The sequence below is a fragment of the Labrus mixtus genome, chromosome 12, assembly GCF_963584025.1.
Source record: "Labrus mixtus chromosome 12, fLabMix1.1, whole genome shotgun sequence".
Taxonomy (NCBI): Eukaryota; Metazoa; Chordata; class Actinopteri; order Labriformes; family Labridae; genus Labrus; species Labrus mixtus.
Window position 1 is genome coordinate 984,072 of NC_083623.1, and position 14,759 is coordinate 998,830.

The 14,759-nt window shown below is 46.4% G+C and overlaps 3 protein-coding genes across 5 annotated transcripts in view; 2 read left to right on the forward strand and 1 right to left on the reverse strand.

Annotated features, from left to right (window-relative positions):
- Window positions 1-3,311, reverse strand: part of brf1b (BRF1 RNA polymerase III transcription initiation factor subunit b) — a 26,789-nt gene extending 23,478 nt beyond the window's left edge. Inside the window, exons 1-2 of the mRNA XM_061052798.1 lie at window positions 3,083-3,311; window positions 268-473 (exon numbers count right to left, since the gene is read on the reverse strand). Coding sequence (XP_060908781.1) covers window positions 268-448 — 181 coding nt within the window. The 5' untranslated portion in view covers window positions 449-473; window positions 3,083-3,311. The remainder of the gene's footprint in view (window positions 1-267; window positions 474-3,082) is intronic.
- Window positions 3,312-3,994: 683 nt separating this feature from the next.
- xrcc3 (X-ray repair complementing defective repair in Chinese hamster cells 3) lies at window positions 3,995-8,679 on the forward strand. Of its 2 annotated transcripts, XM_061052867.1 has the most exons (7): window positions 3,995-4,148; window positions 5,396-5,527; window positions 5,691-5,888; window positions 5,961-6,115; window positions 6,190-6,402; window positions 8,129-8,166; window positions 8,268-8,679. In XM_061052867.1, the coding sequence occupies exons 1-7, from the start codon at window positions 4,094-4,096 to the stop codon at window positions 8,575-8,577; spliced, it is 1,101 nt and encodes a 366-aa protein (XP_060908850.1). In that variant the 5' UTR covers window positions 3,995-4,093; the 3' UTR covers window positions 8,578-8,679. The 2 variants fall into 2 exon arrangements, with proteins under 2 accessions (XP_060908850.1, XP_060908851.1); XM_061052868.1 differs by lacking the exon at window positions 3,995-4,148 and having other exon boundaries at window positions 5,397-5,638.
- Window positions 8,680-9,260: 581 nt separating this feature from the next.
- On the forward strand, window positions 9,261-14,740 carry serpina10a (serpin peptidase inhibitor, clade A (alpha-1 antiproteinase, antitrypsin), member 10a). Of its 2 annotated transcripts, none has more exons than XM_061052850.1 (6): window positions 9,261-9,415; window positions 9,945-10,244; window positions 10,311-10,604; window positions 11,606-11,879; window positions 12,351-12,498; window positions 13,232-14,740. In XM_061052850.1, exons 2-6 carry the CDS (start codon window positions 9,962-9,964, stop codon window positions 13,418-13,420), a joined length of 1,188 nt encoding a protein of 395 aa, XP_060908833.1. In that variant the 5' UTR covers window positions 9,261-9,415; window positions 9,945-9,961; the 3' UTR covers window positions 13,421-14,740. The 2 variants fall into 2 exon arrangements, with proteins under 2 accessions (XP_060908833.1, XP_060908834.1); XM_061052851.1 differs by having other exon boundaries at window positions 9,298-9,415; window positions 9,948-10,244.
- Window positions 14,741-14,759: the final 19 nt, after the last annotated feature.

Below are 14,759 nucleotides of genomic sequence, written 5' to 3' on the forward strand. Positions count from 1 at the left end.
GAGCCGTTTGGACCTCAGAAGGAAGAAAATGTGATGGAACAAAAACTGATTCTAAAAGCATGAGACTGAAAACCGCTCCACGACCCACTTTTGGTCCCCTACACACCAGTTAAGAACGACTGCTTTAAACTACTGTTACAGAGTGCACTGAACCAGACTCCATTCAGAAAGAAGGCAGCTCAGTAATTCTGAGAAGAACATAATTCACATGTCTTAAAGAACGGCTTATGATTAATGCTATTGAAGAACCGGACGTCTCTCTCTCACCGTCAGCAGAGACGAACTGTCCCACAGCCGACGACACTCCTCCCGTCCCCTCCACAAACTGGACCTCAGAGACGATGATGTTGTCCTCCAGGACCGAGCCGCAGCTGGTGCACACAGCGCTGCCCCGGGCCTGATCCACATCGATCTCCGACCCCCCGCAGGTACCACACCTGGAGCTCATGGTGGAGGTCAGAGGTCACCACAGCCTGTGGGTTAGAGGAGATCATAGATCACAACAGCTGGTAAATTAACCAAAAGACTGATTAGTAATCTGTATTCATGTTTCTAATAAGCTCCACGAGCAGAAACGTGCTCAAACTAGGATCAATATTGGAGATGCTTTTGAAAAATGGAGAGAGGTTAGAACACAGAAAGGTTTACAGACCCATGCAGAGCTGGATAAACACTGAAGCTTCAGAGTCCACCACATGGTGACCTGAGTGAGCATGGACTCTAGAGAGGAGGGGGGGGAGACAGCTCTCTATGATGTTTAGAATTTAGACTGCAGTACCCATTTTAAACACTAGGAGTCAGAGTTACATACTGCTCCTTTAATAAAATACCTCCTTATTTTTATAAAATAATGTCACATATTGTCGCTTCAAATAAGCACAATGACCAGTTTTATCTGAGGAACAGTAAGTAGAGTTACAGTTAGAAGGTTTGAAATAATGGATACCCAGCAGCCAATCACAGCAGAGTATTAACTCAGATCATAATCTCATTATCTGCGTTGAGAACAAAACGTGAAGACAGGAAATCATCAGCCTGCTGCTGTAACCATTTATATAAAGACCAGATGTAGTTTATGAAAAGGTAACAAGCTGTCTGCTGTAACAGTTTATAGTTGATCTGTGTCAGTAACTAGTTGATCTGTCAGTAACTAGTTGATCTCTGTCAGTAACTAGTTGATCTCTGTCAGTAACTAGTTGATCTGTCAGTAACTAGTTGATCTGTCACTAACTAGTTGATCTGTCACTTACTAGTTGATCTCTGTCAGTAACTAGTTTATCTGTCAGTAACTAGTTTATCTCTCTCAGTAACTAGTTTATCTGTCACTAACTAGTTGATCTCTGTCAGTAACTAGTTGATCTCTGTCAGTAACTAGTTGATCTGTCACTAACTAGTTGATCTGTCACTAACTAGTTGATCTCTGTCAGTAACTAGTTTATCTGTCAGTAACTAGTTTATCTCTCTCAGTAACTAGTTTATCTGTCACTAACTAGTTGATCTCTGTCAGTAACTAGTTTATCTGTCAGTAACTAGTTGATCTCTGTCACTAACTAGTTTATCTGTCAGTAACTAGTGTATCTGTCAGTAACCAGTTTATCTCTGTCACTAACTAGTTTATCTCTGTCACTAACTAGTTTATCTCTGTCAGTAACTAGTTTATCTCTGTCACTAACTAGTTTATCTCTGTCAGTAACTAGTTTATCTGTCACTAACTAGTTTATCTCTGTCAGTAACTAGTTGATCTCTGTCAGTAACTAGTGTATCTCTGTCAGTAACTAGTTTATCTCCGTCAGTAACTAGTGTATCTCTGTCAGTAACTAGTTTATCTGTCAGTAACTAGTGTATCTCTGTCAGTAACTAGTTTATCTCTGTCAGTAACTAGTTTATCTGTCAGTAACTAGTGTATCTCTGTCAGTAACTAGTTGATCTCTGTCAGTAACTAGTTTATCTGTCAGTAACTAGTGTATCTCTGTCACTAACTAGTTGATCTCTGTCAGTAACTAGTGTATCTCTGTCAGTAACTAGTTTATATCTGTCAGTAACTAGTGTATCTCTGTCAGTAACTAGTTGATCTCTGTCAGTAACTAGTTTATCTGTCAGTAACTAGTTGATCTCTGTCAGTAACTAGTTGATCTCTGTCAGTAACTAGTTTATCTGTCAGTAACTAGTTGATCTGTCAGTAACTAGTTGATCTGTCAGTAACTAGTTGATCTGTCAGTAACTAGTTGATCTCTGTCAGTAACTAGTTTATCTCTGTCAGTAACTAGTTGATCTGTCAGTAACTAGTTGATCTGTCAGTAACTAGTTTATCTGTCAGTAACTAGTTGATCTCTGTCAGTAACTAGTTGATCTGTCAGTAACTAGTTGATCTCTGTCAGTAACTAGTTGATCTGTCAGTAACTGGTTGATCTCTGTCAGTAACTAGTTGATCTCTGTCAGTAACTAGTGTATCTCTGTCAGTAACTAGTTGATCTGTCAGTAACTAGTTGATCTCTGTCAGTAACTAGTTTATCTCTGTCACTAACTAGTTGATCTGTCAGTAACTAGTTGATCTGTCAGTAACTAGTTGATCTGTCAGTAACTAGTGTATCTCTGTCAGTAACTAGTTGATCTGTCAGTAACTAGTTGATCTGTCAGTAACTAGTTGATCTCTGTCAGTAACTAGTTGATCTGTCAGTAACTAGTTGATCTCTGTCAGTAACTAGTTGATCTGTCAGTAACTAGTTGATCTGTCAGTAACTAGTTGATCTCTGTCAGTAACTAGTTGATCTCTGTCAGTAACTAGTTGATCTGTCAGTAACTAGTTGATCTCTGTCAGTAACTAGTTGATCTGTCAGTAACTAGTTGATCTGTCAGTAACTAGTTGATCTCTGTCAGTAACTAGTTGATCTCTGTCAGTAACTAGTTGATCTGTCAGTAACTAGTTGATCTCTGTCAGTAACTAGTGGATCTGTCAGTAACTAGTTGATCTGTCAGTAACTAGTTGATCTGTCAGTAACTAGTGTATCTCTGTCAGTAACTAGTTGATCTCTGTCAGTAACTAGTGGATCTCTGTCAGTAACTAGTCGTTAGATTAACTCACCGTCAGTAGATCTCAGGAGAAAAACAATGAAGTCCAGTTTAGAGACGCGCTGTTTGACTCTTCATTTATTCTCCTGTTTCGGATCTATATTTTCCCCTTATATTTAACTAAAACTAATATTTTAAATCATGTTCAATCGTTTAGAGACTAGATATCGATTAGAGAATAGATTCTGATCACTGTTTTGGAAGGGGGTTGTTGTTTTCCTGCGGCGCATGGTAGTGACGTCACTCGCTTTGGCGTTTACCGGGTTGGTTGGACCGAAGATAATTTAATATAAATGCAGATATAATTCATAACCAACCTTTTATTCAGTCAAAGATATAAAAAGTATTAATAATTGTTAAGCTGTAACTTAAAAATAAGAAAATAGAGACCTCGTTTAACAATAAAACCGTTAACCGTTAAACCCCAACATACCCGGATAATGGTCTCACCGGGCGCCTCGTGATGACGTTTAATGTTGCGCGGGTATTCGATGCAGTGAAACAGTTGGGATGAAGTTGGACTTCCTGTGATCCTCTGAGACTTTCTGTTCCTCAAGTTTCTACAGAGACAGACCGCCATAAGACTCTAAACAACAACAAGACTCTCTGTCTTCTTTTTTTAGACTCGGATAACTCTCGCTGTGACTCGGTGGGACTCGGATAACTCTCGCTGTGACTCGGTGGGACTCGGATAACTCTCGGTAGGACTCGGATAACTCTCGGTGTGGCTCGGTGGGACTCGGATAACTCTCGGTGGGACTCGGATAACTCTCGGTGTGGCTCGGTGGGACTCGGATAACTCTCGGTGGGACTCGGATAACTCTCGGTGGGGCTCGGTGGGACTCGGATAACTCTCGGAGTGGCTCGGTGGGACTCGGATAACTCGGTGGGACTCGGATAACTCTCGGAGTGGCTCGGTGGGACTCGGATAACTCGGTGGGACTCGGATAACTCGGTGGGACTTGGATAACTCTCGGTGTGGCTCGGTGGGACTCGGCTGACTCAGCATGTCCTCAGCGGGGAGATGGACATGGAGCAGCTGGAGCTGAACCCGAGAATCAGAGCAGCCGTGAGGAGAGGTACCTGTCTCACACCTCACCTACCTGTCTCTCTCTCCTCACCTACCTGTCTCTCTCTTTTCACCTACCTGTCTCTCACACCTCACCTACCTATCTCTCACCTCACCTACCTGTCTCACACCTCACCTACCTGTCTCTCTCACCTCACCTACCTGTCTCACACCTCACCTACCTGTCTCTCTCTCCTCACCTACCTGTCTCTCTTTTCACCTACCTGTCTCTCACACCTCACCTACCTATCTCTCACCTCACCTACCTGTCTCACACCTCACCTACCTGTCTCTCTCTTCTCACCTACCTGTCTCTCTCACCTCACCTACCTGTCTCACACCTCACCTACCTGTCTCTCTCTCTCCTCACCTACCTGTCTCACACCTCACCTACCTGTCTCTCTCCTCACCTACCTGTCTCTCTCCTCACCTACCTGTTTCTCTCTCCTCACCTACCTGTCTCTCTCTCCTCACCTACCTGTCTCTCTCTTTTCACCTACCTGTCTCACACCTCACCTACCTGTCTCACACCTCACCTACCTGTCTCTCTCTCTCCTCACCTACCTGTCTCACACCTCACCTACCTGTCTCTCTCTCCTCACCTACCTGTCTCTCTCTCCTCACCTACCTGTCTCACACCTCACCTACCTGTCTCACACCTCACCTACCTGTCTCTCTCTCCTCACCTACCTGTCTCTCTCACCTCACCTACCTGTCTCACACCTCACCTACCTATCTCTCACACCTCACCTACCTGTCTCACACCTCACCTACCTGTCTCTCTCTCCTCACCTACCTGTCTCTCTCACCTCACCTACCTGTCTCACACCTCACCTACCTGTCTCACATCTCACCTACCTGTCTCTCTCTCCTCACCTACCTGTCTCACACCTCACCTACCTGTCTCTCTCTCCTCACCTACCTGTCTCACATCTCACCTACCTGTCTCACACCTCACCTACCTGTCTCATATCTCACCTACCTGTCTCTCTCCTCACCTACCCGTCTCTCTCTCTCCTCACCTACCTGTCTCTCTCCTCACCTACCCGTCTCTCTCTCTCCTCACCTACCTGTCTCTCTCACCTTCCTGTCTCTCACCTCACCTACCTGTCTCACACACACCTTCCTGTCTGTCACCTCACCTACCTGTCTCACACCTCACCTACCTGTCTCACAGCTCTCAGCTGTTTGTTGTTCCACATGTTGTTCTTTCTCTTGTTGCCATAGTAACCTGTAGTTGTTGTTGTTATTGTACAGCTAAGTTGCGGTCCGTCAGGGATGTGTTGTGTTGCAGTCAGGACCTGCACACGCTCGGTTTGTCTCACTCTGATGTTCAGCAGCTGCTCAGAGCCGCCGCCCACGCCTACAGACGACATTGTCCAATCACAGGTCAGGTCAGGGCAGGATGCTGAGTTATTGGACCACTCAGAGTGATGTCACAGCGTGAATTAACAAAGTGTGTGTGTGTGTGTGTGTGTGTGTGTGTGTGTGTGTGTGTGTGTGTGTGTGTGTGTGTGTGTGTGTGTGTGTGTGTGTGTGTGTGTGTGTGTAGCCCTCCTGCTCCGTGATGACCCCTCCTCTCTCAGACTCAGTGTGGGGTGTGCGGTCCTCGATGAGCTGTTGAGGGGCGGTCTTCCTGTGGGGGGCGTCACTGAGCTGTCAGGAGAGAGCGGAGCGGGGAAGACTCAGCTGGCTCTGCAGCTCTGCCTGTCAGTACAGTACCCCGTCCAGCAGGGGGGGCTGGACTCAGGTCAGTGAACGCAACACCAACCAGGTTTCAGAGTCAGGGATCAATAATATAATATAATATATAAATCTGTAGGAGCCGTGTTTATCTGCACCGAGGACTCGTTTCCAAGTCGTCGCCTGCAGCAGCTGATCAGAGAGCAGTCGAGTCTGCGCTCAGACGTCCCCGAGTCTCTGATCAACTCCATCGAGTTCAGCAACAACGTGTACATCGAGCACGCCGCTGACCTGGTGAGTCTGATCCACCGCCTGGTCTGACTTATTGGTCGATAACCACGTGACCTTTGACCCCTTTGTACCCGCAGGACTCTCTCCAGGAGTGTGTGACTCGCCGGGTGCCCCTCCTGCTGACTCGGGGTCTGGTCCGCCTCGTGATCGTAGACTCTGTGGCGGCTCTGTTCAGGTGTGAGTTCCAGCCGTCTGATTGGCTGGAGAGGAACAAACAGCTGATCAGCTTCTCCTCCAAACTTCATCAGCTGAGCCAGGAGTACAACACACCTGTGCTGTGTGTCAACCAGGTAACACACACACACACACACGTCAGCCCCGACTCGTTTGACTGGTGTCAGTGACTCGTTTGACTGGTGTCAGTGACTCGTGTGACTGGTGTCAGTGACTCGTTTGACTGGTGTCAGTGACTCGTGTGACTGGTGTCAGTGACTCGTGTGACTCGTGTCAGTGACTCATTTGACTGGTGTCAGTGACTCGTGTGACTGGTGTCAGTGACTCGTTTGACTGGTGTCAGTGACTCGTTTGACTGGTGTCAGTGACTCGTGTGACTGGTGTCAGTGACTCGTGTGACTGGTGTCAGTGACTCGTTTGACTGGTGTCAGTGACTCGTTTGACTGGTGTCAGTGACTTGTGTGACTGGTGTCAGTGACTCGTGTGACTGGTGTCAGTGACTCGTTTGACTGGTGTCAGTGACTCGTTTGACTGGTGTCAGTGACTCGTTTGACTGGTGTCAGTGACTCGTGTGACTGGTGTCAGTGACTCGTTTGACTGGTGTCAGTGACTCGTTTGACTCGTGTCAGTGACTTGTGTGACTGGTGTCAGTGACTCGTTTGACTGGTGTCAGTGACTCATTTGACTGGTGTCAGTGACTCGTGTGACTGGTGTCAGTGACTCGTTTGACTGGTGTCAGTGACTCATTTGACTGGTGTCAGTGACTCATTTGACTGGTGTCAGTGACTCGTGTGACTGGTGTCAGTGACTCGTTTGACTGGTGTCAGTGACTCATTTGACTGGTGTCAGTGACTCGTTTGACTGGTGTCAGTGACTCGTGTGACTCGTGTGACTGGTGTCAGTGACTCGTGTGACTGGTGTCAGTGACTCATTTGACTGGTGTCAGTGACTCGTGTGACTGGTGTCAGTGACTCGTGTGACTGGTGTCAGTGACTCGTGTGACTGGTGTCAGTGACTCATTTGACTGGTGTCAGTGACTCGTGTGACTGGTGTCAGTGACTCGTTTGACTGGTGTCAGTGACTCGTTTGACTGGTGTCAGTGACTCATTTGACTGGTGTCAGTGACTCGTGTGACTGGTGTCAGTGACTCGTTTGACTCGTGTGACTGGTGTCAGTGACTCGTGTGACTCGTGTGACTGGTGTCAGTGACTCATTTGACTGGTGTCAGTGACTCATTTGACTGGTGTCAGTGACTCGTGTGACTGGTGTCAGTGACTCGTGTGACTGGTGTCAGTGACTCATTTGACTGGTGTCAGTGACTCATTTGACTGGTGTCAGTGACTCGTGTGACTCGTGTGACTGGTGTCAGTGACTCGTTTGACTGGTGTCAGTGACTCATTTGACTGGTGTCAGTGACTCGTGTGACTGGTGTCAGTGACTCATTTGACTGGTGTCAGTGACTCGTGTGACTGGTGTCAGTGACTCGTGTGACTGGTGTCAGTGACTCGTGTGACTCGTGTGACTGGTGTCAGTGACTCATTTGACTGGTGTCAGTGACTCATTTGACTGGTGTCAGTGACTCATTTGACTGGTGTCAGTGACTCGTGTGACTGGTGTCAGTGACTCGTGTGACTGGTGTCAGTGACTCGTGTGACTGGTGTCAGTGACTCATTTGACTGGTGTCAGTGACTCATTTGACTGGTGTCAGTGACTCGTGTGACTCGTGTGACTGGTGTCAGTGACTCATTTGACTGGTGTCAGTGACTCATTTGACTGGTGTCAGTGACTCGTGTGACTCGTGTGACTGGTGTCAGTGACTCGTGTGACTCGTGTGTGTTTCAGGTGACGGATGTGTTCAGCGGCTCAGACGACACTTTGGGGTAACATGAGTTTTTTGCTCTCAGTCTGACGTTATGTTTCTCGTTGAGTGTCATGGCGGCGGTCTCTTCAGGTCATGTGACACTTAACCCTTTCCCTTCAGCCCTCTGTCCTCCAGCGTGTCTCCAGCTCTGTCCTCCAGCGTGTCTCCAGCTCTGTCCTCCAGCGTGTCTCCAGCTCTGTCCTCCAGCGTGTCTCCAGCTCTGTCCTCCAGCGTGTCTCCAGCTCTCGGTCTGGCCTGGGCCAATCAGGTGATGGTTCGACTGATGCTGCGGCGTCTCCAGGGGAGCGTTTCTCAGGGCGATCAGCACAGCGCCCTCCGCAGGCTGGAGGTGGTGTTTGCTCCTCACCTGGCCCGAGACGGACGAGACGCAGCGGTCTGGAGAGAGGGGGTCCGAGGGGTCCAGACTTAAGTCTCTCCAGATGACGCCTGTGTCTATATTTTTTTTAACTTGTACATAATAAAGAAACGATATTAAAGTTTGACTTTAAATAAAAAATGTCTCTGAACACGACACTGAGCTGAAAGATTCTTTATTAAAGAGTAAAAACTGATCAAAGGTTTAATGTGTTTATATATCTGAGTAATTATACTCTGCACTATTTACTATTCTTTGATGTTTTCTGACTTCATCAGGAATTAATGAATCATTTAATTCATTTTGAATCGTTGAATTATGTTTTAAATCTGTTTTATTTACTTTGTATCATGAGTACAGTTTGTCCCCTCTGCTGCAGCGCCCCCTGCTGGTCTTTGTACATACCACCTGCATGACGTCAGACTCCTCTTAATGCGCCTGCGCGTTTTACCCTCAGTGAAGGCAAGGAGAAGTGTCGAGGAGCCGCTTTCAAAATAAAAGCATAATGTCAGTTATAAATGTGCTTAACATTAATTTAATAACTTTTAAATCTGTCAGTTTTTATATTTTTAATCAAATGAAGTTTAAATTAAAGGAGATTAAAGACAAACTGATCAGTTGAGGACGATGATGAGGAGTGACTCTCTGTTTTATAAAACTGACGGATTATTATCTTTATCAGATAATATTTATTAGATTAATAAACCAACGTCAGTACTTCTGGGCTTCTTTTTTTGACACGCCGTGGCTGCGTGAGGACGCCGCTTTTATTCTGAAAAAACGCGACCGGAAACTAAGGATGCTGTTGTCTTGTCGGGGCGCGAGCTCGATGGTGATACGCAGCTATTGAAGCTCGAGAGCAGAACAACAGCTGATCTACGATCGACGCGAGGTCAGTGTGTTTGTGTTGTTGTTTGTTTCCGGTGGTTGTTGTTGTTGACAGCAGCTGATCGTCATCATCAGTCAGTCCTCGCTGTTTCATCTTCAGGAGACTTAATCGATCCAGAATAACGGAGCCAGACAGAGAGGAACAAAAACATCTTTTATTTACAGAATAATAATAATGTTACACTTAATGACGTCACTGTTTAAGCCTGATTAATGATGTCATCAGATATCAGGTCAACGCCCTGCCAACACTAAGTGATCAGTTCTGTTATCGATCCGTTTCAACGTCCTGCAAACTGATCTAACAGGAAGTGACCATATTTGGAGTTGTGGGCGGGGCTAGCTAGGAGGAGGGGCTAGAGAAGGCTAAATTAAAAGTTAACAGCCTGTTTGTGAAGTTAAAATAACGGACCGAGCTTTTGACTTTTACAGGCTGGATGACCTCTTTTATTTGTTTACACTTTAAATAGTTCAATTCTTTATATTTTTATTAAACTGAACCAACACTCTGTAAACTTGACTTTTTCTTCCAGCAGGGGGCACTGTCATCATGGCTTCGTCTACTCTTCTCTCATTGGTCGGCCTCGTGCTCCTAACTCTGGCGTCCTCTCAGACCCTTGACCCCTCCCTGCAGGATCTGACCAATAGGAACGCAGACTTCGCAGCACGGTTGTACCGAGCCGTCTCCGGCACCACTGATGACAACGTCTTCCTCTCCACGTTCACGCTGTCCAACGGGCTGTCGGCGCTGCTCGGCGCCACCGGCGGGCAGAGTCAGGATCAGCTGCTTCAGGGTCTCAGCCTGAGCGGCCTGGAGCCTCAGAGCGTCCCTGGTAGGTCAGAGGTCATGTGGTTGATGGGTTGGGTTTAAACGGTTAGCTTACATTACGTCTTCTCAGATTTGTTTCAGAGCCTGAGGACCACCGTCCTACAGGGCGGCGTGGCCACCAACCTCAGACAGGGCGTGGCCATCTTCCCTTCTAAGGGCGCCGAGGTGGCGCCTTCTTACCTGGACCAGGTGAAGACTCAATTCGGGGGAAATATTCAGACTTTGGACTACATGACGCCGCTGGATGCCTCCGACGCCATCAACAGCTGGATCCAGGGGAACACCGGAGACCAGGTCCTGGAGCTGGTGACCACCGTGGACCCCCAGACCAAGCTGCTGCTCACCACCGCAGCAACCTACCAGAGTGCGTATCACCTGTTGAGTGTGTTAGGGCCGTCAAAACGGTTTCAGTGCTTCATTCCCCCGTTGCACAAGAGCACATATAAAATATTTTTTTGCCAGAATCAGGCTCAGAATCAGGCTCAGGCTCAGGCTCAGGATCAGGCTCAGGCTCAGGATCAGGATCAGGCTCAGGCTCAGGCTCAGGCTCAGGATCAGGCTCAGGCTCAGGCTCAGGCTCAGGCTCAGGATCAGGCTCAGGCTCAGGCTCAGGCTCAGGCTCAGGCTCAGGATCAGGCTCAGGCTCAGGCTCAGGATCAGGCTCAGGATCAGGCTCAGGCTCAGGATCAGGCTCAGGATCAGGCTCAGGATCAGGCTCAGGATCAGGATCAGGATCAGGATCAGGCTCAGGATCAGGATCAGGATCAGGCTCAGGCTCAGGATCAGGATCAGGATCAGAATCAGGCTCAGGATCAGGATCAGGATCAGGCTCAGGATCAGGCTCAGGATCAGGATCAGGCTCAGGATCAGACTCAGGATCAGGCTCAGGATCAGGCTCAGGCTCAGGATCAGGATCAGGCTCAGGATCAGGATCAGGCTCAGGATCAGGTTTTATAGCTCACATTTACACATGTTTTGGTGTTTTGGTGCAAAAACAGTTAAAAAGGGAAATAAAGCAAAAATTAAAACCACAAGTGGTGATGAAGGGCCCTCGCACCCCGGTGCATGTCGGGGTGTGTCGTGACCGCAGGAGTGCAGCAGCAGTGGAGCCGTGCAGTTTGATTTGTGTAGTCGTAGTACTGACATGTTGAAATAGGTAACGTAATGAAGATCACATGTTCATGTAGAGCAGTTCAGGCTGGCTGTAATATTTGGAGGAAATTGATCATTGTATATAGGATGTAGTACTTACTCTTTGCAGTAGGGGGCGCTATGGTTGAAGTTGAATATTGTTATGTGAATGTGTTCAGATGAGCTGTCGCCCGCCCTGCTGTTTGTCAATAAAGTTTTTTCTCTCCGTCTCAGTCCGCTTCAGTCCATCCTTTAACGCCTCCGTCACTCAGGACGAGCGTTTCTTCGTGGACAAGTATCACGTCGTCATGGTTCCCATGATGTTCCGGGCGGATAAGTACTTCCTGGCGTACGACCGCTCTCTGAAGGTCGGCGTGCTGAGGCTGTCGATGGCGGACGGGGCGGCCATGTTGGTTGTGCTGCCTGACGAAGATGTGGACATCACCGCCGTGGAGGAGGAAGTGACCGGCGAGAAGATCCGGGCATGGATCAGACAGCTGAAGAAGACGTGAGACACCTTGTTTCCTTTCCTGTCTCCCTTTCATCTTTCCTTCACTTCTTTCCTCTCCTTCCTTTTTCCTTAGTTTCTAAAAATCCTTCTTACTTTTTATCTCAACTCTTCTTTCTCCATCCATCCTTTCCATCTTCCCTTTCCTTGTGTCCTTTCCTTCATCCCTCCCCGGTCTTTGGCTGCCTTAGAACAGCTGTGTTGACATGTTGTTTGGATCAGAGTTCTTCATGTGATACACACTTTGTGTTCAGATGGTTATGTCATGACGTCTTGTCGCTAGGCAACAGCAGCATTAAAAGCTTTACTGCAGAGACGAGGCTGAGTTCAGAGATAAAATATCTAAAACTGATAAACATGAACATTCAGATTACCTGGGGGGCCGGAGATATATTCAGGGATTAAAGGTATGTTGTACTTTATTTACATTTCAGGCTGTTAAGGTTTTTTTCTTTGTGTTTTTTTGAACAGGAAGTTGGAGGTGCAGCTGCCTCGCTTCCTGTTGGAGCGTTCGTACTCTCTGCGTGACGTCCTGGAGACTCTCAGCATCACAAAGGTGTTTCAGGACGATGCTGACATCATCAACATGGGCGGAGCTGAAGGGCTCAAACTCACACAGGTGAGAAATGAAACTCAGGTGAAAGAATTTAAACTAATGTAACATGATTTAAAATCAAGTTACACAATCAACACAACCAGGTAAACACACCTGGTCCAGTTTAGAAAAAGACTGTTGGTTCAGGTATTTAAAAAAAAAAAGAGATTTTGAAACAGTCGCTCAGTTAAATAAAAAACAGAACCCTGTTGGACCTCGTTAATACACTAACGATGTTCTTACAATGTGAAAAAACACCTGTCCCCTTGTTCACCTGTCCCCTTATTTACCTGTCCCCTTGTTCACCTGTCCCCTTATTTACCTGTCCCCTTGTTCACCTGTTCACTTATTTACCTGTCCCCTTGTTCACCTGTCCCCTTGTTCACCTGTCCCCTTATTTACCTGTCCCCTTGTTCACCTGTCCCCTTGTTCACCTGTCCCCTTATTTACCTGTCCCCTTGTTCACCTGTCCCCTTGTTCACCTGTTCACTTATTTACCTGTCCCCTTGTTCACCTGTTCACTTATTTACCTGTCCCCTTGTTCACCTGTCCCCTTATTTACCTGTCCCCTTGTTCACCTGTTCACTTATTTACCTGTCCCCTTGTTCACCTGTCCCCTTATTTACCTGTCCCCTTGTTCACCTGTTCACTTATTCACCTGTGTGTGTGTTATTTCTACTTTTCCTGATTATCGTCTCTCACTTTTGTCTTTTCTGTCATTCTGACATTACATTTCCTACCTGTGGCCTGTCTTCAGGTTTATCAAAAATCTGTCATGGCCGTCGATGAGAGCGCGGATGACATCACCACAGGAGGCGGAGTCAATGCGTTCTCCACTCTTCCTCCTCGACTGACCATAAACAGACCCTTCATGTTCGTCATCTACCAGCAGACGAGCGACAGCGTGCTCTTCATGGGCCGAGTCGTCGATCCCTCCAAGAAATAAAATATTTACCTGACAGGATGCTTAGCCCCGCCCACCTGAGTCTACACATGTTAGTCTGTACTTCCTGTCAGTTTACATAAAGCCCTAGCAGGTAAACCATGTTCACCCGTTTTCCTGAGAAAATGTAAGCAAGAAAATAAACCTTGAGGTTGTAAAGGTTGTTTTCAGACCTTCATGTTGATCTGTCGGTTCCCTGACGATAATCTTTAATCCAGCGCCCTCTGCTGGTCAACATGTTAAAAAACATGATGACCAAACAACTGTAGATCTGAAGACATTCCCGTCAGCCTCATGGTGCGTTCCATTAATCTTGGATGTCGGAGCTGGATTTGACATCACACCCGAGTTGATCACTTACCAGTTATGAGTTGGTAACAAGCTACATGGAGTACCTTTGTTTTGTTAGCTTAAACCAGAAGATAACAACACACTACGTGATAGTTTGCAAACCACAATAGTTACAGATTAAACGTTACTGTTGATGCACGGAGCAGCCATGTTGGATTTTAGCTCGGGCTACTAAAAGTTCTCAGAGTTACCAAGTCCGACTTCCAACTTCAGGGGGGCGTTACTGATGAGGTACTAGACAGAATTCCGAGATTAAATGGAACGCACCATCAGCTGTCCTCTGTGTATACTGGTCATAAACCATGTTCCTGCTGCTGGGATGTTACCATGACGATACGCTTAGGGCGGGAAGCTCAAATGTTATCATGTCATTCTGTTATGTTCAAGGTTTTTAGTCAGAATCATTTTATCACTTCCCAGAATAAAGCATGGTAACATTAGCAAACAGGTGTCAGATTCTAGACGTTTTTATCACTAACAACCTTGAACATAACAGAACGACATGATGACACCTCCTGAGCTTAACGCCCCGACTGTGACGTCATGGAAACATGGCCGCCACAGGAATATGGTCTTTACACTTTTCTTATAATGTGTTATAAAAACATTAACTGATACTTAGTGTTATCATGTAACTTCTGGACATGTTAGCTAATGTTAGCATGTGTTTCATGGAAATTAATGCTCTACTTGGCTAATGTTAGCATTTTTTTTGGAACATAAATGCTCTAGTTAGCTAACATTAGCATGTGTTTTATGGACTTTATTTAATGCACTGGTAAGCTAACGTTAGCATGTGTTATGTAGGTAATTGCAGGCTTTTAAAAGACTAACATGATAAACTGATGACATCATATTACTCTCAGCTGCACTATGTATAGCAACGTTAGCATGAAAACACTCAAACTGTTCAGTTTTATGACTTATCATGTCGACTATGTGTCTGTTTAAATAAATACACTATAAAAAACATGTTTACTGTTTTAGAGCT

What these genes read in the sequence shown, in the direction of transcription:
- xrcc3 (XM_061052867.1), top strand. Translation starts at nt 4,094, where the DNA reads ATGGACATGGAGCAGCTGGAGCTGAACCCGAGAATCAGAGCAGCCGTG. An exon ending in ACGACATTGTCCAATCACAG is followed by an intron (nt 5,528 to 5,690) that starts GTCAGGTCAGGG and finishes GTGTGTGTGTAG; the next exon opens with CCCTCCTGCTCCGTGATGAC. An exon ending in GGCTCAGACGACACTTTGGG is followed by an intron (nt 8,167 to 8,267) that starts GTAACATGAGTT and finishes CTTTCCCTTCAG; the next exon opens with CCCTCTGTCCTCCAGCGTGT.
- serpina10a (XM_061052850.1), top strand. Translation starts at nt 9,962, where the DNA reads ATGGCTTCGTCTACTCTTCTCTCATTGGTCGGCCTCGTGCTCCTAACT. An exon ending in GGAGCCTCAGAGCGTCCCTG is followed by an intron (nt 10,245 to 10,310) that starts GTAGGTCAGAGG and finishes ACGTCTTCTCAG; the next exon opens with ATTTGTTTCAGAGCCTGAGG. An exon ending in AAGGGCTCAAACTCACACAG is followed by an intron (nt 12,499 to 13,231) that starts GTGAGAAATGAA and finishes GCCTGTCTTCAG; the next exon opens with GTTTATCAAAAATCTGTCAT.